We start from the raw sequence: 20,742 nt of genomic DNA, 5'->3' as shown, positions 1-20,742 counted from the left end.
GAGAAGAGAGACACGGTGTCTCTGGGGCGGGGGAGAAGAGAGACACGGTGTCTCTGGGGCGGGGGAGAAGAGAGACACGGTGTCTCTGGGGCGGGGGAGAAGAGAGACACGGTGTCTGGGGCGGGGGGGGAGAAGAGAGACACGGTGTGTCTGGGGCGGGGGGGGAGAAGAGAGACACGGTGTCTCTGGGGCGGGGGGAGAAGAGAGACACGGTGTCTCTGGGGCGGGGGGAGAAGAGAGACACGGTGTCTGGGGCGGGGGGAGAAGAGAGACACGGTGTCTCTGGGGCGGGGGGAGAAGAGAGACACGGTGTCTCTGGGGCGGGGGGAGAAGAGAGACACGGTGTCTCTGGGGCGGGGGGAGAAGAGAGACACGGTGTCTCTGGGGCGGGGGGAGAAGAGAGACACGGTGTCTCTGGGGCGGGGGGAGAAGAGAGACACGGTGTCTCTGGGGCGGGGGGAGAAGAGAGACACGGTGTCTCTGGGGCGGGGGAGAAGAGAGACACGGTGTCTCTGGGGCGGGGGAGAAGAGAGACACTGTGTCTCTGGGGCGGGGGGAGAAGAGAGACACGGTGTCTCTGGGGCGGGGGGAGAAGAGAGACACGGTGTCTCTGGGGCAGGGGGAGAAGAGAGACACGGTGTCTGGGGCGGGGGGGGAGAAGAGAGACACGGTGTCTGGGGCGGGGGGGGAGATGAGAGACGGTGTCTGGGGCGGGGGGGGAGATGAGAGACGGTGTCTGGGGCGGGGGGGGGAGATGAGAGACGGTGTCTCGGGGGCGGGGGGGAGATGAGAGACGGTGTCTCGGGGGCGGGGGGGAGATGAGAGACGGTGTCTCGGGGGCGGGGGGGAGATGAGAGACGGTGTCTCGGGAGCTGGGGGAGGGGAGAAGAGACACGGTATCTCTTGGGGGGGGTGGGGTGGAGAAGGGAGACTGGGTGAATCGGGGAGGGAGAGGGGCTGACGGGGCGTCTCGGGGGTGGGGGGAGAGACCGTGTGTCTGGGGGAGGGGGAGATGGTGTCCCGTTTGTGGGGGGGGGTGGTGGGTGGCGTGTGTGGCTGGAAATTGTATTTTTATATTACCTGCTGCTCAAGCGTTTTCTGTTCTCTGGATTCTGACTGAATTTTTGCCTCCTATACCTGCTGTGATCTGTTCTTTTGCAGAATGCGGACGTTATCTGCTGCACCTGTGTAGGTGCAGGTGACCCACGCCTGGCTAAGATGCAGTTCCGTTCCATTCTGATTGATGAGAGCACACAGGCCACTGAGCCTGAATGTATGGTCCCAGTGGTCCTGGGAGCAAAGCAGGTAAGTTAGGTTTAGCTGCACCAGTGCATGTTGCTGGCCTGAGGACAAGAAATGCAAAGCTGTTGCTGGGAAACCTCAGGGTTTTATACTGTGACAGCGAGGGCTGAGTTTCTATAATGGGTCTAATGGGGATACACAAACTTCAGTGATCAGTGGAATATTCCAATGAAGGGCTTGTGTAAGTGAGTAGGACAGAGGCTTGCTTGTATAGAACAGCAGTGAATGATTCCTCAAATGATGTGTGGATCCATCCATCAGATCTCCCTGTGTGAACTGACGGGAATAATCTGGTTAAACCAGTAAGAATCTGGATGAACTTGTGGGCAGTTGTACATTTCGACTCGTGCCCATGTGGCGCTGGGTTGAATCTGCTCATTTTATTGGGATCCCTACAAGCAGCAGAGAGGGAGATCTTCATTCCATCCATCTGGGCTGGATTCAGACTTTGTGCCTTGGATGAGCTGACTTCACTATCTGGTCCTCCTGAGTAATTTGCTTGAATTAGAAGGGAGTGAGTAAAAGGAGCTGAGTTACAGTGGTGTGATGTAAATGATTTATTTATTGATGATGTCACTCACTAATCCCAAACAGCCCCAATCTTCTCTCCTGGTCCTGTCCCTGTGTACAGCCTCACACTGAGGGCAGGCCCCGGCGGTCCTAAAACGAACCAGGTGAGATGACTTGGCCTGTTGTTGATCAGTATTGTTAGAAGTTTACCTCCTGGCTGTGAGACAAATGCAGAGCAAGGATTGTAGCTGGCAAATGAATATTAAGGTGAATCTGAGCTGTGTGGTGTATGTTTCTTGCAGCTGATTCTGGTGGGTGACCATTGCCAGCTGGGTCCGGTGGTCATGTGTAAGAAAGCTGCTAAAGCTGGTCTGTCCCAGTCGCTGTTTGAGCGTCTTGTGGTTCTGGGGATCCGGCCAATCCGTCTGCAGGTCCAATACCGGATGCACCCAGCTCTCAGTGCCTTCCCATCCAATATCTTCTACGAGGGCTCGCTGCAAAATGGCGTCACTGCAGGTAAGAACATCTAATTTGGGGGCAGTTTGTTAAATTGCTGCTTAAGTCATCAGTCCCCAACTGAGGTCCCTGGACCCTGCGTCTGTCAGGTCATCGAGATTCTGTCCATCTGTTGCCAAGATTCTGTATTTGCTGCCTTAACAGCGTGTTATTTCTGTTGCTGTGCGCTAGCGTGTTATTTGTACACTCGCATGTTGTTGCTGTTGTGTACACTAGCGTGTCATTTGTACACTAGCGTGTTATTTCTGACACTAATGAACATTTTCTGCGGTCATAACACAGTTGCATTGAGTGACTGACGTTTTTTGGGAGTAAGGACGGGAACCCTGGGAGTGCAACCATTTGCAGGGAACACCCTCACCGAGCTCAAAAACTACAGGCTTTAGTTAAAATATGATGTAAGTCAGTCTTTTCAAGGTGTTGGACCACTGGCCCAGCTTGGCATTTCTATGTCATTGTGGCTTGTTGTAGGTATTGGTGGACAAGGTGACCAGCTGAAAACAGCAGCACCATTCCCCAAACCAAAACTGGGATTATCTGCCCAAAACAGGCCACCTACAAATAGAGCAGTGGATCAGACAGATCAAGGCACCTCCTCTGTGTGTGTGACACCACTCTTGTTCCATAGTAAACCCAGCTATCTATACTGTTGTGGAGTCAGATTAAAGCCACAAAACTAATAGTTAATGGTCAGTAATTCTGCAAACCCACTTCCCATCAACACATTCTGTCAGGCAACAAGTCTGGCAGCCAGATTGGGTGCCAAATAATTTCACTTGTCGGAGGCTGGGGGTGTTACTGCACTAATGGTGGAGTTAGTAAGAGATTCAGAAGCAACATTCCTAAATGTGGAATTCTCTCCGGGTGTGTATGGACACAGCAGGGAATGTAGACCCGGTGATAGTCCCTGCCATCATTCTGCTCACAGTGTTCCTTCTGTGTCTCAGCGGATCGTATTAAGAAAGGCTTCGATTTCCAGTGGCCACAGCCGGACAAGCCGATGTTCTTCTATGTTACCCAAGGCCAGGAGGAGATTGCCAGCTCGGGGACCTCCTATCTTAATAGGTGTGTACACTGCGAGCAGGGGTCCTCGGTCACTCAAACTCAGCCACTTGGGAAGGAATTGTATGTTTTGATCAAATGTTTTTATGAATAATCCTTTTAAATATTAACTTGTGAAATGTTATATTTAAACAATTTAGATTAATTACATTTCTTTAGCTTTTTTGGAGGGGGTTGGTGAACAGAACGAAAAAGAGCATCTTTCTCATCCTCAGGATATCCCTATGCACTTCACAATCTATGAATTACTTTTGAAGTGCAGTCACTGTTATGGAGGCAAATGCAGCAGCCAATCTGTAGATAGCAAGATGCGGTTTAACCTAGAGTTGGGGGTGGGAGGATGTAGAGATTGTTATAGAAAGTGATTGGTTAAATTTGTTGGAAATGAAGTTCCTTGGAGAATGTGGGCTGAAGTGCAGAGAAAGTGTTGATCGGAGCTATAATGGAATGGCGATGGGGCACTGATACATCACCAACCTTTGCATTGTCTGATGAATTGAAGTTGAAACTTGTTCTATTTTCAGGACTGAGGCAGCCAATGTGGAGAAGATCACCACTAAACTGCTAAAAGCAGGTGCCAAGCCAGATCAAATCGGCATCATTACACCATATGAAGGGCAGCGATCATACCTGGTGCAGTACATGCAGTTCAGTGGCTCCCTGCACACCAAACTCTACCAGGTATTATTAGATATCTTTGTGGTGCTTTAGCAAAGCTGTCAAGGCTCAGTTACTGTCTCTAACTGTCCTTTCTGACACCATAACAAGGTTGGGACTACAGTTTGTAATTACCGCAGTACAAATCTAAGAATGAAAACTTTTTATCATGGCAGCGTTCAGCATATTGGAGATTTCTATTGAGGATTGGCTGAGTGTTTGACAATTGAAAGGATGGAGATATAGTGAAATTCCTGTTTGTGTTCATGGTCCAGGAGGTGGAGATCGCCAGTGTTGATGCGTTTCAGGGCCGAGAGAAGGACTTCATCATCCTGTCGTGTGTACGAGCCAACGAGCACCAGGGCATTGGATTTCTCAACGACCCTCGCCGTCTGAATGTTGCCCTCACAAGAGCCAGGTGTGGGGTCGGGGGTACCTGGGGCGCGTGGGGTCGGGGCTACAGGGGGGAGGGGGCTACAAGGGCCAGGTATGGGGTATAGGATCGGGGGAAATGGGAGAGGGGGCCACAAGGGCCGGGTATGGGGTCGGGGGTAAAAGGATGTGTGGCGTCAGGGGTTACAAGGACCATGTCCCATAAGTTTTGTTTCATTCGTTCATGGGATGTGGGTGTCACCGGTGAGGCCAGCATTTATTGCCCATCCCAAATTGCCCTCAAGAAGGTGGTGGTGAGCCGCCGCCTTGAACCGCTGCAGTCCGTGTGGTGAAGGTTCTCCCACAGTGCTGTTAGGTCGGGAGTTCCAGGATTTTGACCCAGCGACGATGAAGGAACGGTGATATATTTCCAAGTTGGAATGGTGTGTTACTTGGAGGGGAACGTGCAGGTGGTGTTGTTCCCATGTACCTGCTGCCCTTGTCCTAGGTGGTAGAGGTCGTGGGTTTGGGAGGTGCTGTCGAAGAAGCCTTTGCGAGTTGCTGCATGCATCCTGTGGATGGTACACACTGCAGCCACAGTGCACCGGTGGTAAAAGGGAGTGAATGTTTAGGGTGGTGGATGGGGTGCCAATCAAGCGGGCTGCTTTGTCCTGGATGGTGTCGAGCTTCTTGAGTGTTGTTGGAGCTGCACTCATCCAGACAAGTGGAGAGTATTCCATCACACTCCTGACTTGTGCCTTGTAGATGGTGGAAAGGCTTTGGGGAGTCAGGAGGTGAGTCACTCGCCGCAGAATACCCAGCCTCTGATCTGCTCTTGTAGCCACAATATTTATGTGGCTGGTCCAGTTAAGTTTCTGGTCAATGGTGACCCCCAGGATGTTGATGGTGGAGGATTTGGCGATGGTTGAATGTCAAGAGGAGGTGGTTAGTCTCCCTCTTGTTGGGCTGATGAGTGGCAAGTAACATTCGTGCCAGACAAGTGCCAGGCAATGACCATCTCCAACAAGAGATAGTCTAACCACCTCCCCTTGACATTCAACGGCATTACCATCGCCGAATCCCCCATCATCAACTGTGGCTACAAGAGCACCAAAGACTCTTGTGCATTGCTCTCCTTTCCGAGGGCTGATTTTGAATTGTATTTGTGCAGGGCTGTGTCTCAGCACGTTGTCTGAAGCTGTGTACACGAGCTGTGTTACAGATATCTGCACTATTCCTACTGTCTGACTTTGGAATACATTTTGTTTTGGTTGTTGGGGTGTGACTGGGGTGGGGGGGGGGTCAGGGTGGTGGGTTTGTTTTTTTTTTGAAACGAGACCCTTCAGTGTAAACAGTATTTACACTCATTATTGCGTACAGGGCACAATGCCTCTCAATTGAGTCTGTCTGCTTCTCTCTGGTCCTCTTAACCCACTTTCTCTTCTTCTCATTCTTCGATCCCTCACAATCACCAAAAAACTGACTTATCTGCTTAGTTTCAAAAATATTAATTAGGTGTTCTCTGTTTGACTGGAGAAAAATGTCCTGTGAGATTGAGCGGTGTTTGAATACCTGATCAGTCGCACAAACAGCAGGAATTTAAACTTGTCATTGTTCCTATTTGATGGGATAGTGCACTGGAGCTACTGTTCCTTGCATGGCTACTTGCCTCTGTTACTCTCTCCTTCACACTGTGCCCTGAGGGTCACGCTTGGCAGAACTCTTGAGAGCAACGGCATGGGTAAGTTGGGGTGTTGTACGGTTAGATTTTTTCCTCCTTGATCCAAGATCAGAATCACCTGATGTGCTGTCTGAACTCCGCTTTGTAGGTACGGTGTGATCATTGTGGGGAACCCAAAGGCTCTGTCCAAACAGCCACTGTGGAATCACCTGCTGAATTATTACAAAGAACAGAAAGTGCTGGTGGAGGGTCCGCTGAACAATCTCCGCGAGAGTCTGATGCAGTTCAGCAAACCGCGGAAACTGGTCAACACCATCAATCCGGTGAGCAAACCATACGGCCAGTCGTTAAACTGCTGGCAGTCTGGTACAAATCTATCCTCAGTCAGCTGCCCCTCTGTGTTTCCCTGTTTGTGAAGCAGTGTGCAATTGTAGACTGGGTCAGTCCTGTTTGTGTGTGCAGCCCCGCTGGTTGTGGCAGATTCTCTATATGCACACACTTGCCTGTCTCGCTTTGGACTCAACACTTGGAGATTGTGGAAGAGCAGAAGTGAGGTATTTGTAGGCCACCTTCACAATTAGGCCTTTTAGTAAACCTTGTTTTAATCTGGTGTTTCCCCACCTGTAATTTTATTTGTTTTGACGCCTGGCCTGATATTTCTGCAAGCGAGTGTGGGCTCATAGCCAATGCTCTCTGCACCGGAAACCACACAAATAGAATGGGTGCTTCCCTCCATGCTGGCCGATGGCAGAGCTCTCTACCTCAACTTGACTCCCATACGGATTTGGCTGCAGTTTGACCCCTCTCCGCAGAATGTCGCCGTTACAGCTTTTAATAGTTAACTCCATGCACACAGCAAACCTTTTTGCTCTTCAACTCTCAAACTAATTCATATTGATGATACTGACAGCTGAGATTCTATAACAGACCAGCTCTAACTGATGCCTTGTGTTTCAGGGGGCCCGATTCATGACCACCGCTATGTACGATGCTCGAGAGGCCATCATCCCAGGCTCGGTGTATGACAGGAGTGGCCAGGGTAAGATTAGAGTCACTCATTTAATCTCATTTGTAAATTCAGAACACATGGGACAGAAACCTAACTCTGGTTTCGCTTAAAAACAAAATCTGAACCCAGCAGTAAATGTTCAGCCAGTTTTTACCAGGTTCAAGTTAGTTGCATTCCTGGCATTTCCCTGCTGGGGAATCAGTATTGTTGTGTTGGGCATTCCTTATTGTGTGTGACCCCAAAACTATTTATAGATATTATCGTCCTGCTGCTCTCAACTTCAATAGTGGCTGAGGTGAGTGTGAACTGGGAGTGGACACAGCTTTGAATGCACCAAGCCAACTGTGTACACCTGTGTGTGTAAACTCTCTGCGCGCGCTCTCCCTGTGCCCGTGTGTAAACTCTCTGCGCGCGCTCTCCCTGTGCCCGTGTGTAAACTCTCTGCGCGCGCTCTCCCTGTGCCCGTGTGTAAACTCTCTGCGCGCGCTCTCCCTGTGCCCGTGTGTAAACTCTCTGCGCGCGCTCTCCCTGTGCCCGTGTGTAAACTCTCTGCGCGCGCTCTCCCTGTGCCCGTGTGTAAACTCTCTGCGCGCGCTCTCCCTGTGCCCGTGTGTAAACTCTCTGCGCGCGCTCTCCCTGTGCCCGTGTGTAAACTCTCTGCGCGCTCTCTCCCTGTGCCCGTGTGTAAACTCTCTGCGCGCGCTCTCCCTGTGCCCGTGTGTAAACTCTCTGCGCGCGCTCTCCCTGTGCCCGTGTGTAAACTCTCTGCGCGCGCTCTCCCTGTGCCCGTGTGTAAACTCTCTGCGCGCGCTCTCCCTGTGCCCGTGTGTAAACTCTCTGCGCGCGCTCTCCCTGTGCCCGTGTGTAAACTCTCTGCGCGCGCTCTCCCTGTGCCCGTGTGTAAACTCTCTGCGCGCGCTCTCCCTGTGCCCGTGTGTAAACTCTCTGCGCGCTCTCTCCCTGTGCCCGTGTGTAAACTCTCTGCACGCGCTCTCCCTGTGCCCGTGTGTAAACTCTCTGCGCGCGCTCTCCCTGTGCCCGTGTGTAAACTCTCTGCGCGCGCTCTCCCTGTGCCCGTGTGTAAACTCTCTGCGCGCGCTCTCCCTGTGCCCGTGTGTAAACTCTGCACAGGGTAATTGTTGGGAGCCTCAGTCACATTTCTCCTAATGTTTGCACCTTTTTCCCCTCCAGCTGGACGTCCCTCCAACATGTACTTCCAAACCCATGACCAGATCGGGATGATTGGAGCCAGCCCCAGCCACGTTGCTGCAATGAACATCCCCATCCCCTTCAATCTGATGATGCCTCCGATGCCTCCTCCCGGGTACTTTGGGCAGGCGAATGGACCAGCAGCAGGTGAGCACTGGCTGACGTGGACTCTGTTAACGGAGGCTGGTGTGTAGCGGTCGATGTTTGGCGGGGGAGAGCTGGACTTTGTTTTTACTCACCAATACGAACTGGATTCTCCGAATGGAAGGGAGATTCGTATTTTGCAGAGAATTTACAGCACAGAAACACCAGGGTTTGTGCTCCACGTGAGCCATTTTACCCGGAGGTTTAGCCTTAGAACTTGTGGAAACTGTTTTATTCCATCTATTGTTAGCAAGAAATTAATTGTAAAAGTGAATGTTTTCCTCCATCCATTCTAATTATGACCCTGCCCTTCAGACAGTTGATCAAGGAAAGAATATTGGAAAATTGCTCCATGACATCATGGTGTCAGTGCTTGGTTCTTGTGGAGCTTTCTAGGGTCTCCCTGGTACCTGGAGACTCGGTACCAGCACAGTCCGCTATTGTACATGGTGCATCTGAAGATGGAAACGTAACTTAATCAGCATCTTGTGCAGGACTGGCAAAGGGCAGTGGGATTCCTCATTACAGGAAGTGCAGCAGGATACAATAAGAGACCATAAGAGATGGGAGCAGGAGTAGGCCATTCGGCCCCTCGAGTCTGCTCCGCCATTTAATGAGATCATGGCTGATCTGATTTTTACCTCAACTCCACTTTCCCGCCCTTTCCCCATATCCTTTGACTCCCTTGCTGATCAAAAATTTGTCTAACTCATCCTTGAATGTATTCAATGACTCAGCCTCCACAGCTTTTTGGGGTAAAGAATTCCAAAGATTCACGACCCTCTGGGAGAAGAAATTCCTCCTCATTTCCGTCTTTAAACCCCTTATTCTGAGACTCTGCCCCCTGGTTTTAGATTCCCCCATGAGGGGTAACATCCTCTCAGCATCTACCCTATCGAGTCCCCTCAGAATCTTGTATGTTTCAATAAGATCTCCTCTCATTCTTCTAAACTCCAATGAGTATAGACCCAACCTGTTCAATCTTTCCTCATAAATCAACCCTTCCATACCCGGAATCAACCTAGTGAACCTTCTCTGAACTACCTCCAATGCAAGTATGTCCTTTCTTAAATAAGGGCACCAGAACTGTACGCAGTACTCCAGGTGTGGTCTCACCAGCACCCTGTACAGTTGGAGCATGACTTCCCTGCTTTTTACTGCATCCCCCTGGAAATAAAGGCCAATATTCCGTTTGCCTTCCGGATTACCTGCTGCACCTGTATGTTGACTTTTTGTGTTTCATGTGCAAGGACAACCAGATCCCTCTGTACTGCAGCATTTTGTAGTATTTCTCCATTCAAATAATATTTTGCTTTTTTATTTTTCCTCCCAAAGTGGATGACTTCACATTTTCCCACATTATATTCCATCTGCCAAATTTTTGCCCATTCGCTTAACCTGTCAATATCCCTTTGCAGACACTTTGTGTCCTCATCACAACTTACTTTTCCACCTAACTTTGTATCATCAGCAAATTTGGCCACAAGACACTCTGTTCCTTCATCCAAGTCATTGATATATATTGTAAATAGTTGAGGCCCCAGCACTGAGCCCTGCGGCACCCCACTAGTTACAGATTGCCATTTTGAAAATGACCCTTTTATCCCGACTCTTTGTTTTCTGTTAGTTAGCCAATCCTCTATCCATGCCAGTATATTACCCCCAACACCATGAGCTCTTATCTTGTGCAGTAATCTTTTATGTGGCACCTTATCGAATGCCTTTTGGAAATCCAAATATACTGCATCCATTGGTTCCCCTTTATCCACCCTGCTCGTTACTTCCTCAAAGAACTCTAATAAATTTGTCAGACATGATTTCCCCTTCATAAAACCATGTTGACTCTCCTTGATTGTATTATGAGTCTCCAAATGTCCTGCTACTACTTCCTTAATAATGGATTCTAGCATTTTCCCAATGACAAATGTTAGGCTAACTGGTCTATTCCTCATTACAGGAAGTACAGTGGGCAATGGGCAGCAGGATTTCTTATTACAGGAAGTACAGTGGGCAAAGGGCAGCGGGATTCCTCATTACAGGAAGTACAGTGGGCAGTGGGATTCCTCATTACAGGAAGTACAGTGGGCAATGGGATTCCTCATTACAGGAAGTACAGTGGGCAATGGGCAGCGGGATTCCTCATTACAGGAAGTACAGTGGGCAAAGGGCAGCGGGATTCCTCATTACAGGAAGTACAGTGGGCAGCGGAATTCCTCATTACAGGAAGTACAGTGGGCAAAGGGCAGCGGGATTCCTCATTACAGGAAGTACAGTGGGCAGCGGGATTCCTCATTACAGGAAGTACAGTGGGCAATGGGCAGCGGGATTCCTCATTACAGGAAGTACAGTGGGCAAAGGGCAGCGGGATTCCTCATTACAGGAAGTACAGTGGGCAGTGGTTGCTCTCCGCTGCATCTAGTGCAGGTGTGTCCAGGTCTCACTCAGTGCCCGGTTTCAAGGTGTGTGTTCTTGTTTCAAGGTCGTGGTGTTCCTAAAGGGAAAGTTGGCCGTGGCGCTCGTCAGCGGAACCGTGGCATGGGGAACCAGACGAGCAGCCAGTCCAACCTGCCCAACAGCCAGGCCAGCCAGGATGTGGTGTCGCAGCCATTCTCGCAGGGCCCCCTGACGCAGGGTTACATCTCGATGAGCCAGCCATCGCAAATGAGCCAGCCAGGGCTCTCTCAGCCAGAGCTCTCTCAGGTAAACCTTTGCACTGCTCACAAGCAGGACACCTGTCCATCTTTGAATCATTTTATAACAATGACAATCACCAAAACCTGCTGCTCTTGGAGTTTTTCTGTTTCCTGATGTGCTGACGTTTTTATTGGCCTCCATGTCCTGATCCCAGAGCTGAGCTGAGCTTCCCATCGTAATTAATCGCCCGGCTCTGCCCTCCCTCCGCCCATCTGCTGCTTTAACACTCGTTCTTGCCTCCAAGCTCGACTAGCCGCCGTCCGATCCTCCCCCTTTCATAGAATCATACAATGATACAACACGGAAAGAGGCCATTCGGCCCATCGTACCTGCGCCGCTCTTTGAAAGAGCTCTCCAATTAGTCCCACTCCCTTACTCTTTCCCCATAGCCCTGCAAATTTTTCCCCTTCAAGTATTTATCCAATTCCCTTTTGAAAGTTATTATTGAATCTGCTTCCAGATCATCACAACTCGCTGCAAAAAAATTTCTCGTGTTGCCTCTGGTTCTTTTGTCAATGACCTTAAATCTGTGTCCTCTGGTTATCGACCCTCCTGCCACTGGAAACAGTTTCTCCTTATTTACTCTATCAAAACCCTTCATAATTTTGAACACCTCTATTAAATCTCCCCATAACCTTCTCTGTTCTAAGGAGAACAATCCCAGCTTCTCCAGTCTATCCACATAACTGAAGTCCCTCATCCCTGGTACCATTCTAGTAAATCTCCTCTGCACCCTCTCCAAGGCCTTGACATCCTTCCTAAAGTGCGGTGCCCAGAATTGGACAGAATACTCCAGCTGGGGCCTAACCAGTGATTTATAAATGTTTAGCATAACTTCCTTGCTTTTTGTACTCTATACCTCTATTAATAAAGCCTTTTTAACTGCCTTCTCAACCTGTCCTGCCACCTTTAAAGATTTGTGTATTTTCACCCCCAGGTCTCTGTCCCTGCACACCCTTTAAAATTGTACCATTTAGTTTAATTTGCCTCTCCGCATTCTTTCTACTAAAATGCATCACTTCACACTTTCTCTGCATTAAATGTCATCTGCCCATGTGTCTGCCCATTTCACCAGTCTATGCCTTCACATTGTTTACCACATTTCCGAGTTTTGTGTCATCTGCAAACATTGAAATTAAACCCTCTATATCCAATTCCAGATCATTAATAGATATCAAAAAGAGCAGTGGTCCTAATACTGACCCCTGGGGACACCACTGTATACTTCCCTCCAGTCTGAAAAACAACCGTTCACCACTACTCTCTGCTTTCTGTCACTTAGCCAATTCTGTATCCACGCTGCCTCTGTCCCTTTAATCCCATCGGTTTTAATTTTGCTAATAAGTCTATTATGTGGCACTTTATCAAATGCCTTTTGAAGGTCCAAATGCACAACATCAACCGCACTCCCCTCATCAATCCTCTCCGTTACTTCATCAAAGAACTCAATCAAGTTAGTCAAACACAATGTGCCTTTTAACAAATCCATGCTGACTTTCATTTATTAACCCAGACTTTTCCAAGTGACAATTTATTTTGTCCCGGATTATTGTCTCTAAAAGTTTCCCCACCACCGACGTTAGGCTGACTGGCCTGTAATTGACGGGTTTATCCCTCTCCCCTTTTTTTGAACATTTCACCGATCTGTCTGTCCTCCTGGGTTGTGACATTTGCAATCCTCTGACAGCACTTCTATAATCCAAGGAGGATTGGAAGATTGTGGCCAGAGCCTCAGCAATTTCTACCCTTACTTCCCTCAGCAACCTAGATGCATCCCACCATTGGTGGCCGTGGCTACAGCCGTCTAGACCCCATTCTCTGGAATTCCCTCCCTAAACCCCTCTGTGTCTCCCCCTCATTCTCCTCGGTGAAAACCCTCCTTAAAACTTAAATCTTTGACCAAGCTTTTGATCACCCCTCCTTTGCCATAACTTTTTGTCTCTCCTTCTGTTAAGAGCACTAAATAAATACACAATGCTGTCCATTCTTTTATAGAGAGTTTTAACCTCCAACCCTGAATCAACAACTCTAAACAGATTCTGAATTTTTTAAATCTCTCTGGGTTTGGGCATTCACATCCTTAATCCACTGAAAACCGATCTCATGGAGGATTCACTGGGTCGGTTCTGGCTGATTTGTCAAATAATTGGATCCATTTGTTGTATTTTAAACGTACTCTCTGTAATTGCAGGACAGTTACCTGGGAGATGAGTTCAAGTCTCAGATAGACGTGGCTCTGTCGCAGGATTCCACTTACCAGGGCGAACGTGCGTATCAACATGGAGTGACTGGGCTGTCACAGTACTAGAATGTGAGCAAACTTCTAATAGTTACTGTTCAGCAATTGATCTGATTACAGATAGGGGAGGGAGAGATCGATCGCAGTCCATCCGTAACAAAGCTTTAATCTGTATCTAACCCATGCTGTCCCTGACCGGGAAATGGTTGATGTTGACAGTGGGTCGGTTGGGGGGGTGCGATTGACCTGGAGTCAGGGAGTGGGTCGGAGGTGGCTGGAGCTGGTGCTATTTCACAGGAGGCTTTACAGGGTGAGGTTACTGTGGGCGATCTCCTGAGAGCTGCTGTCTTTCTATTACTTGTTTAACAGTCTGTGGGATGTGATGGAATTTGTTACACCAGTGACTGTGAATATAGTCTATTCTGCGACTGGGTCCAGTTGTTTCCTGTAATAGTTTTACAGCGAATCATTGTATCAAAGGGTGAAAGTTGAAATGGGTCGAGAGACTGCTGGTTATTTAACTTGTCCTCTTGTTTCTCCAGGTTAAGGAGAGGAGAGTTGGGCTTGAGCCAAGCTTAGTTCAACAGTAATTCAATCTGGGGAAAAAAAACAAAAATGGATACCTGTTTCCACTGCGACTACTGAGGCACCAACTGTGTGAGAGCAACAGGAGAGAGAAACCAACCAAACGAGAGGAAGAGAAGAGAAAAGGGAGAGAGAAGGAGAGAGAGAGAGAGAGACCACTGCTAGCAGATTGAGACGAGGAGATTGACTGGAGGAACGAAGAAACAGAGTGCACTTGTGTGCCTTGTAAGCCAGGCCAAGCCTGGTCTCACACATCTACTAAACTCTTGCTGTTACCATACAACTCGCCCTTGGAAAGAATACCACAAGACTGCTGAGACCCTGCTCCCACCTCGCCGAACGAGAGAGAGAGAGAGAGAGAGAGAGGGGGGCTCACACTCGACCAACAGTCACCTGCTACACCCGTACTGCCGGCTTCCTGTCGGAGCTGGGAGACCTTGGTTTTGGGAATAAAAAGGGGAATGCTATCTCTCAGTTGTTCTCTGGACGCTACATTTAGCGATTAATCTGTAAATTTCGGCAGTTAGACCGTCGAGAAGCGAAGATTAATTTCTGGCAATACCCAGTTGGCACAGAGCTGCCTTCTGCCTTCACTCCCTTCGCTCACTTCAAAGTCGAGTTCAGCTCGAGATGCAGGCTTTCTGCCCAGTACTATCATTTCATGTTGCTTTCTCAAATCTTCCACAGTAGCTGGTTTTAATGCGTGTTCAGAGTTGGGGTATATGAAGGGTTAACTGCAGTCTGTGGTCAGATTCCAGCACTGGGCTGTTGGAGAATTCTGCTCTTCACAGTTTTCGTTTTGCAAATTTTACATTTTTATTAGAAATGCACAGAATTACAGGAAAAGCTGATGTGAACAGATGTTGGTCCCTGTGCCCCAGGAAAGGGCAATCAGTCATATCAGACTGGTTAGTGCAAGGAAGAGGTTTCAAACCCACTTCAATCAGCTGCTTTAGATGTTTTCCCCTCATGTTCTGTGTTTGAAAAGATTTGCTTCCCAATAGTTTGTTTTGGCTTTCGGCTGTCTGGGAATGACGAGATCAGAAAGTGATTGCAGCAGTGGGCAGACTGGTTAACTGGTGCTCGCTTTAGATCCCGACACATGAATTGAGTGAGGCAGGAGGGCCCGTCTCAGCCAGTTAGAGCAGGAGGGTCGGTGCAGCATTCTTTCAATTCGTTGGACAGATGGATGTTCACGTTGACGGTGGGAGTTTTAGTGAAGCCACCAGTGGTAGGAAGGGCTTGAAGAATGTGTTCACAGGGGAGGGAGGTGCTGGGCTTGGCCCCGAATGCTGACTAGATCGGGCTACGGTCGATCTGTGGCCAGAGGATTAAATCGAAGCAGGAACACGTGGAGAATTGTCTGGGTGGCTGTTTAATTCTTGTCCACTGAACATCACAGTGAATCACTGGGTAACGGGTTAACAGAAATCAGATAGTGAAAGTTTTTAAAATACCAAACTTAACCTGTTCATTTCATTTAATTTCTGTGGCATTTGTGTTAATTACTGAATTGCTTTAAAGGAGTACATTTAGAAAAACATTTGTGCATGTGTTGGTGTGAGTGCAGGGACTTGTACTGTGTAGAGACTGTCAGTGATTCCTACTGGCCCATCCTCCAATCTAACAATTCATTTTAAACCTAAGCTGTTTTGGAAAGTAGAGGTCTCTCCATCAGCACCAACTCACAGGAAGTGAACGGTTAATGGCGGAAAGAGTTGATGATTGCCTCTTAGCTCCGTGTATAATGGTCGGGGCTTCAGTCTTGAACACTGAATAATAAAGGCTTGGGTTTTAATCTAACGACACTAGGATGAATCTAGAAAGGGGAGTGTCGCTCTTGGAATTATCGTCTGCGTGTGTGGCTCAGACTAGTCGCACTTTGCTGAGTCAGATAATCTGACTATATCTCTGCTTTTTCCCACAAGAAAATTCTGACCACAGCTTCTCGAGGACCTGGCCGTTAACCCTGAGTGAGCTGCATGTAACAGAATGTTGGAAATCTCTTGCAGCCTTCCAGAAATTCATCTTGGCACTTGGGAGTGAGGCCAATGTCACCACAGGCCCTGGCTTTGGGCCATTGCCTCACTTTTAAAACGAATCTTGCCCTTCAGCTACATGGGGGTGGGGGGTGATGCTTGTTCCAATCTCAGCCTCGCCCTTCCACTGCCCAACCCCTAGGTGTCAATCCCGTTAGTTCCATGGTACGAACCACATTGACGTGAAGACTAAGGCTGTGTTGCTGAGAAACAGTTGGGTTAGCCTGTGTATCTAATGGCCGTGCGTTTGGCCGTGCTCCCTTCCCCCACCCTTTGTGCAATGCCAATCCTACTGGTGACCAAGGGTCAGACGGGCAGCTGCTTTGGCTAGGGAAAGGGTACAAACTCTGCAGAGCCTCCTGTCATGTGGTCGAGATGTTTTAGGGCTCAGGGTTTGGCCGAAAGGGCTTCTCCTTTTGTGAAACTTTTTTTTGTTTTGGCTTCCTGGCAGAATTGTTCAGAGTTGCTTTTGTTTTTGGTAGTTCATTCTATCCAGCTGTGAGCCCTCCATAAAACATCACCTTAATTCACCCTCCCCTTCACTGGTTGACTTCTGCTTTGTGCTGTATTTTATTTTGTGTAGCAGGAAGAGGAGCTTCTGATTTTAAATCCATGACTACCTGGTGCTGGTTCTGCATCTGTTGAGTGGAAAATAAGTGTTTTTCCAAAATTGTCTGAATTGTTTTATTTTAAACCTATTTGTCTCTAACATGAACCATTAATAAAATTAGCTCTGCATCAAACTTGGTGTCAGTTTTTAGTACATGTGAGTAATCTCAAAAAGGAAATTGTGCCTAGTAGCTTTAAATCATCCAGCCTGTTCATCACTCCCAGGTATCTGTGCAGCTTGAACAATTAATTCTGTTTCAGACACACAGGAAATATTTGATAAACGTGTCATGTAAAATGCCCCTTTCAATTTATCCTTAAATATCTACCACAATAATCTTGACAGTCACTGACTTCATGACTGAGTGGTGGAATTCTGTTTAAACTGACTGTTCCAGAGCCATTACTTTGTTGTACAAATCTTTGAGATGCTCTATAGTGAAAGGAGCTTATTGCCTTTTTATACTCAGTAATTCCCCCTACAATATGTGCCTATCCTTACACAACACGGTCTTCCTTAACCTTAACAGATTTGAAAAGCTAGAGACAGTAATATGTTTGAGAATTAACTTCATACAGAATAGTACACATTTAGACCTTGTCTAAAGCCATCTGTACAGGGAAAAAAATCATAAGCATCGCTTGTGGTCTAGTCCCTGCTGGATTCAACACTGTTTATGAGCCATAGAGGGACTTAAACCTGCACTCACCTGTATCTGCTGTAAGGTGGATGTAAAAGATCCCACACTATTTCAAAGGGGAGTTCTCCCTGGTGGCTTGGGCCAATATTTATCCCTCAACCAATGTCACTAAAGCTTATCTGGTCATTTTGCTCATTTTTTACCTAATCACAGGGGTTATAAAAGTGATGTAATGGGTGTTCTCCCCATATTTTAAATGCCTTCATAAAGTATGATGTGGAGATGCCACTGATGGACAGGGGTGGACAAATGTAAGGACTTGCACAACACCAGGTTATAGTCCAACAGTTTTATTTTAAATCACAAGCTTTCGGAGCTTACCTCCTTCGTCAGGTGAGTGAAGGGTTCTAAAAACGCACAGCATATATAGGCTGGGAGACGATCACAGCAATCACAGCCACAGAAAACATTACATCCCAGTATACTGAATCCTGGTGGGGTTACGTGTAGCGTGACATGAACCCAAGATCCCGGTTGAGGCCGTCCTCAACGCGTTCTCCAAGGCGGCCTTTGAGACACACAACGCAAAATCATCGAGCAGAAATTGATAGCCAAGTTCCGCACCCATGAGGACGGCCTCAACCGGGATCTTGGGTTCATGTCACGCTACATGTAACCCCACCAGCGAGAAAAAGTTATCTGTTTTTAATACAACTGGACTCTCTCTCTGTAATCTGACCCATTGTGGATTCAGTATACTGGGATGTAATGTTTTCCATGGCTAACCTGTCTGAATTCGAACATCTTTGATTGCTGTGATCGTCTCCCAGCCTATATATGCTGTGCGTTTTTAGAACCCTTCACTCACCTGACAAAGGAGGTAAGCTCCGAAAGCTTGTGATTTAAAATAAAACTGTTGGACTATAACCTGGTGTTGTGCAAGTCCTTACATTCATGAAGTATAAAAGTTACTGACAGTCCCATCTGCTATTCAGCTGTGGGGTGGTTACACATCAAACAAATGTAAAGATTGTAACTAGTCTCAGGCCTATTTTTAAACCCAAAACTTTCCCCTCTCACTAAGTAGGTTTGTGGCAAGAGGCTCCATGGGCAGACTCTGCATCTCATTCCAATCAATGGCACTGTCTGTACAACTGATTTTACACTATAATGGAATGTTTTTTTATTTGTTCATGGGCTATGGGTGTCACCGGCAAGCATTTTAGAACAAGGCAGCTCCTTGAAGGATCTTAAACTCAACAATGGTTTTATAAATCACCATTCGTGGCAGAGTTTAATGTGGAGGTGTCCAAATGTTAAATCTCAGGTTTAAACATCACTGGACTTGGGGCAGAGTCTGTCTGGGGCTCGTCACTTTCACTGCCCCTTTCTCTCGCTGTCTTTTCTTCAACAGTTTATCACTGAGCCGATTGGCTGCCTCTCTCTCCAGAGTCTCCCGCATTCTCCGCTGGAATCTCCGCTTCTTCTCCTTTATTTTATCGAGCTCCTTTCTCCTCTTTGACTCCGGGTCCTTTAAACAGATAAGAGCAAAATCAACATAAACCAGGTAACAGGGACAGCTGTAAAAATCAACTCAAGTCATTCAGGACCTGCTGAAGTATCTTCCCCCACCGAGGGACAACTGTTGTCTTTTTCTTTCTGTAAAGACTCTCTCAATTGGTGGGAGTTAAATCAGAAAAAGCTGACCTTTACACCTAATGGATTGTGAGAAACAATTTGAGGTGAAACTTTATATAAACGAGAGACTCCAGCTCATCGAAGCTTCTTCACCAGAATCGTTGGCCAGTTTTCCTCTCAGGCCCCGACTGCCCTGTCAGTTTCACCAGAATCACTTTATAAATCGGTCAGACCGGAGAGACTTGAAGAGGATTCAGACGTTTATTTATTTTCTCACCACCAATCCTCGGGGGGGGGGGGGGTCATAGAAGTTACAACATGGAAACAGGCCCTTCAGCCCAACATGTCCATGTCGCCCAGTTTATACCACTAAGCTAGTCCCAGTTGCCTGCACTTGGCCCATATCCCTCCATACCCATCTTACCCATGTAACTGTCCAAATGCTTTTTAAAAGACAAAATTGTACCCGCCTCTACTACTGCCTCTGGCAGCTCGTTCCAGACACTCACCACCCTTTGAGGTGAAAAAATTGCCCCTCTGGACCCTTTTGTATCTCTCCCCTCTCACCTTAAATCTATGTCCCCTCGTTATAGACTCCCCTACCTTTTGGGAAAGATTTTGACTATCGACCTTATCTATGCCCCTCATTATTTTATAGACTTCTATAAGATCACCCCTTAACCTCCTACTCTGCAGGGAAAAAAGTCCAGTCTAATCCAAACCTCTCCCTATAAGTCAAACCATCAAGTCCCGGGTAGCATCCTAGTAAATCTTTTCTGCACTTCTTTCTAGTTTAATAATATCCTTTCTATAATAGGGTGACCAGAACTGTACACAGTATTCCAAGTGTGGCCGTACTAATGTCTTGTACAACTTCAACAAGAACAGAACAGGGGTTCAGATCGAGAGGGGGCACCCCTTCAATACTGGGGCTGCGAGACGGCCCCTTGTGATAATCCTCGGCCGAGCCGAGGTAAAGATACGCTTCAATTATCCATCACTTCAGTGCCCAGCAAACCAATCCCCATCATACCTCTCCTTCTAGAATCATCTGTTTCCTTTTGTGATTTCTTTCTTTCGTCAAAGTCTGTCGACTCAAGTTCCTGGGAATTAAAACACAATTACATTACTGTGAGTTGTGGGCACAAGTCATGTCCGATTAAAGCTGGCGAGAACAGTCTCCACATGGTGAGGAGGCGCCAGTCACCGTCCACATCAGGAAGCTTCACCCTGCGATGAGAAGATTCTGCCCCCGACACGATCTACTCACAATCTCGCACTCTCGCCGAGTCACGTTCACGTGAGTGAGATCTTCAGCACATCCTTCTCGTCCACAGGAAACTCCTTCAGTTTGGTCTCTGTTGATATAAAAATTTGAACTGTAGAAACTCACACCATTAAACCATCGAAAAGTCGCTGACCACCCAAGGCCCCCCGGCTCTCCCCACCCCTGTGGCCATGACCCCCCGCAGCCCCTTGTGTCACTCACTTATTTCCATCCTCAATCGTGTGAACCAGGTGAATGTCGTACTGAGTTACGAGGGTGATCGAGATGCCATGACGACCTATAGACCAGAATCATTGATACACCATTAAAACCATTTCAATACAGGCTGAGGCTCTGTGTGGGGGGGGGGGGAAAAGAAAGGGGGGGGGGGGAAAGAAAGGGGGGGGGGGAAAGAAAGGGGGGGGGGGAAAAGAAGGGGGGGGGGAAAAGAAGGGGGGGGGGAAAAGAAGGGGGGGGGGAAAAGAAAGGGGGGGGGGGAAAAGAAAGGGGGGGGGAAAAGAAAGGGGGGGGGAAAAGAAAGGGGGGGGGAAAAGAAAGGGGGGGGGAA

General features: G+C 48.0%; 1 protein-coding gene and 1 long non-coding RNA gene across 3 annotated transcripts in view; one reads left to right on the top strand and one right to left on the bottom strand.

Moving 5' to 3' along the window:
• upf1 (UPF1 RNA helicase and ATPase) overlaps positions 1-16,762 on the top strand; it is an 80,484-nt gene extending 63,722 nt beyond the window's left edge. For both annotated transcript variants that reach the window (XM_067968583.1, XM_067968582.1), the window contains exons 14-24: positions 1,162-1,305; positions 2,115-2,328; positions 3,276-3,393; positions 3,915-4,071; positions 4,323-4,465; positions 6,249-6,423; positions 7,058-7,139; positions 8,301-8,465; positions 10,942-11,162; positions 13,348-13,467; positions 13,938-16,762. In XM_067968583.1, coding sequence (XP_067824684.1) covers positions 1,162-1,305; positions 2,115-2,328; positions 3,276-3,393; positions 3,915-4,071; positions 4,323-4,465; positions 6,249-6,423; positions 7,058-7,139; positions 8,301-8,465; positions 10,942-11,162; positions 13,348-13,464 — 1,536 coding nt within the window. In that variant the 3' untranslated portion in view covers positions 13,465-13,467; positions 13,938-16,762. The remainder of the gene's footprint in view (positions 1-1,161; positions 1,306-2,114; positions 2,329-3,275; positions 3,394-3,914; positions 4,072-4,322; positions 4,466-6,248; positions 6,424-7,057; positions 7,140-8,300; positions 8,466-10,941; positions 11,163-13,347; positions 13,468-13,937) is intronic.
• Positions 16,763-18,427: 1,665 nt separating this feature from the next.
• Positions 18,428-20,290, bottom strand: LOC137299677 (uncharacterized). Its single transcript, XR_010957962.1, has 3 exons — positions 20,178-20,290; positions 19,941-20,010; positions 18,428-18,800 (listed from the first exon to the last, which is right to left on the bottom strand). It is a non-coding gene; the product is annotated as an uncharacterized lncRNA (long non-coding RNA).
• Positions 20,291-20,742: the final 452 nt, after the last annotated feature.

This window comes from Heptranchias perlo, chromosome 29, assembly GCF_035084215.1.
Source record: "Heptranchias perlo isolate sHepPer1 chromosome 29, sHepPer1.hap1, whole genome shotgun sequence".
Lineage (NCBI taxonomy): Eukaryota > Metazoa > Chordata > Chondrichthyes > Hexanchiformes > Hexanchidae > Heptranchias > Heptranchias perlo.
This window is presented reverse-complemented; position numbering and strand designations above follow the sequence as displayed.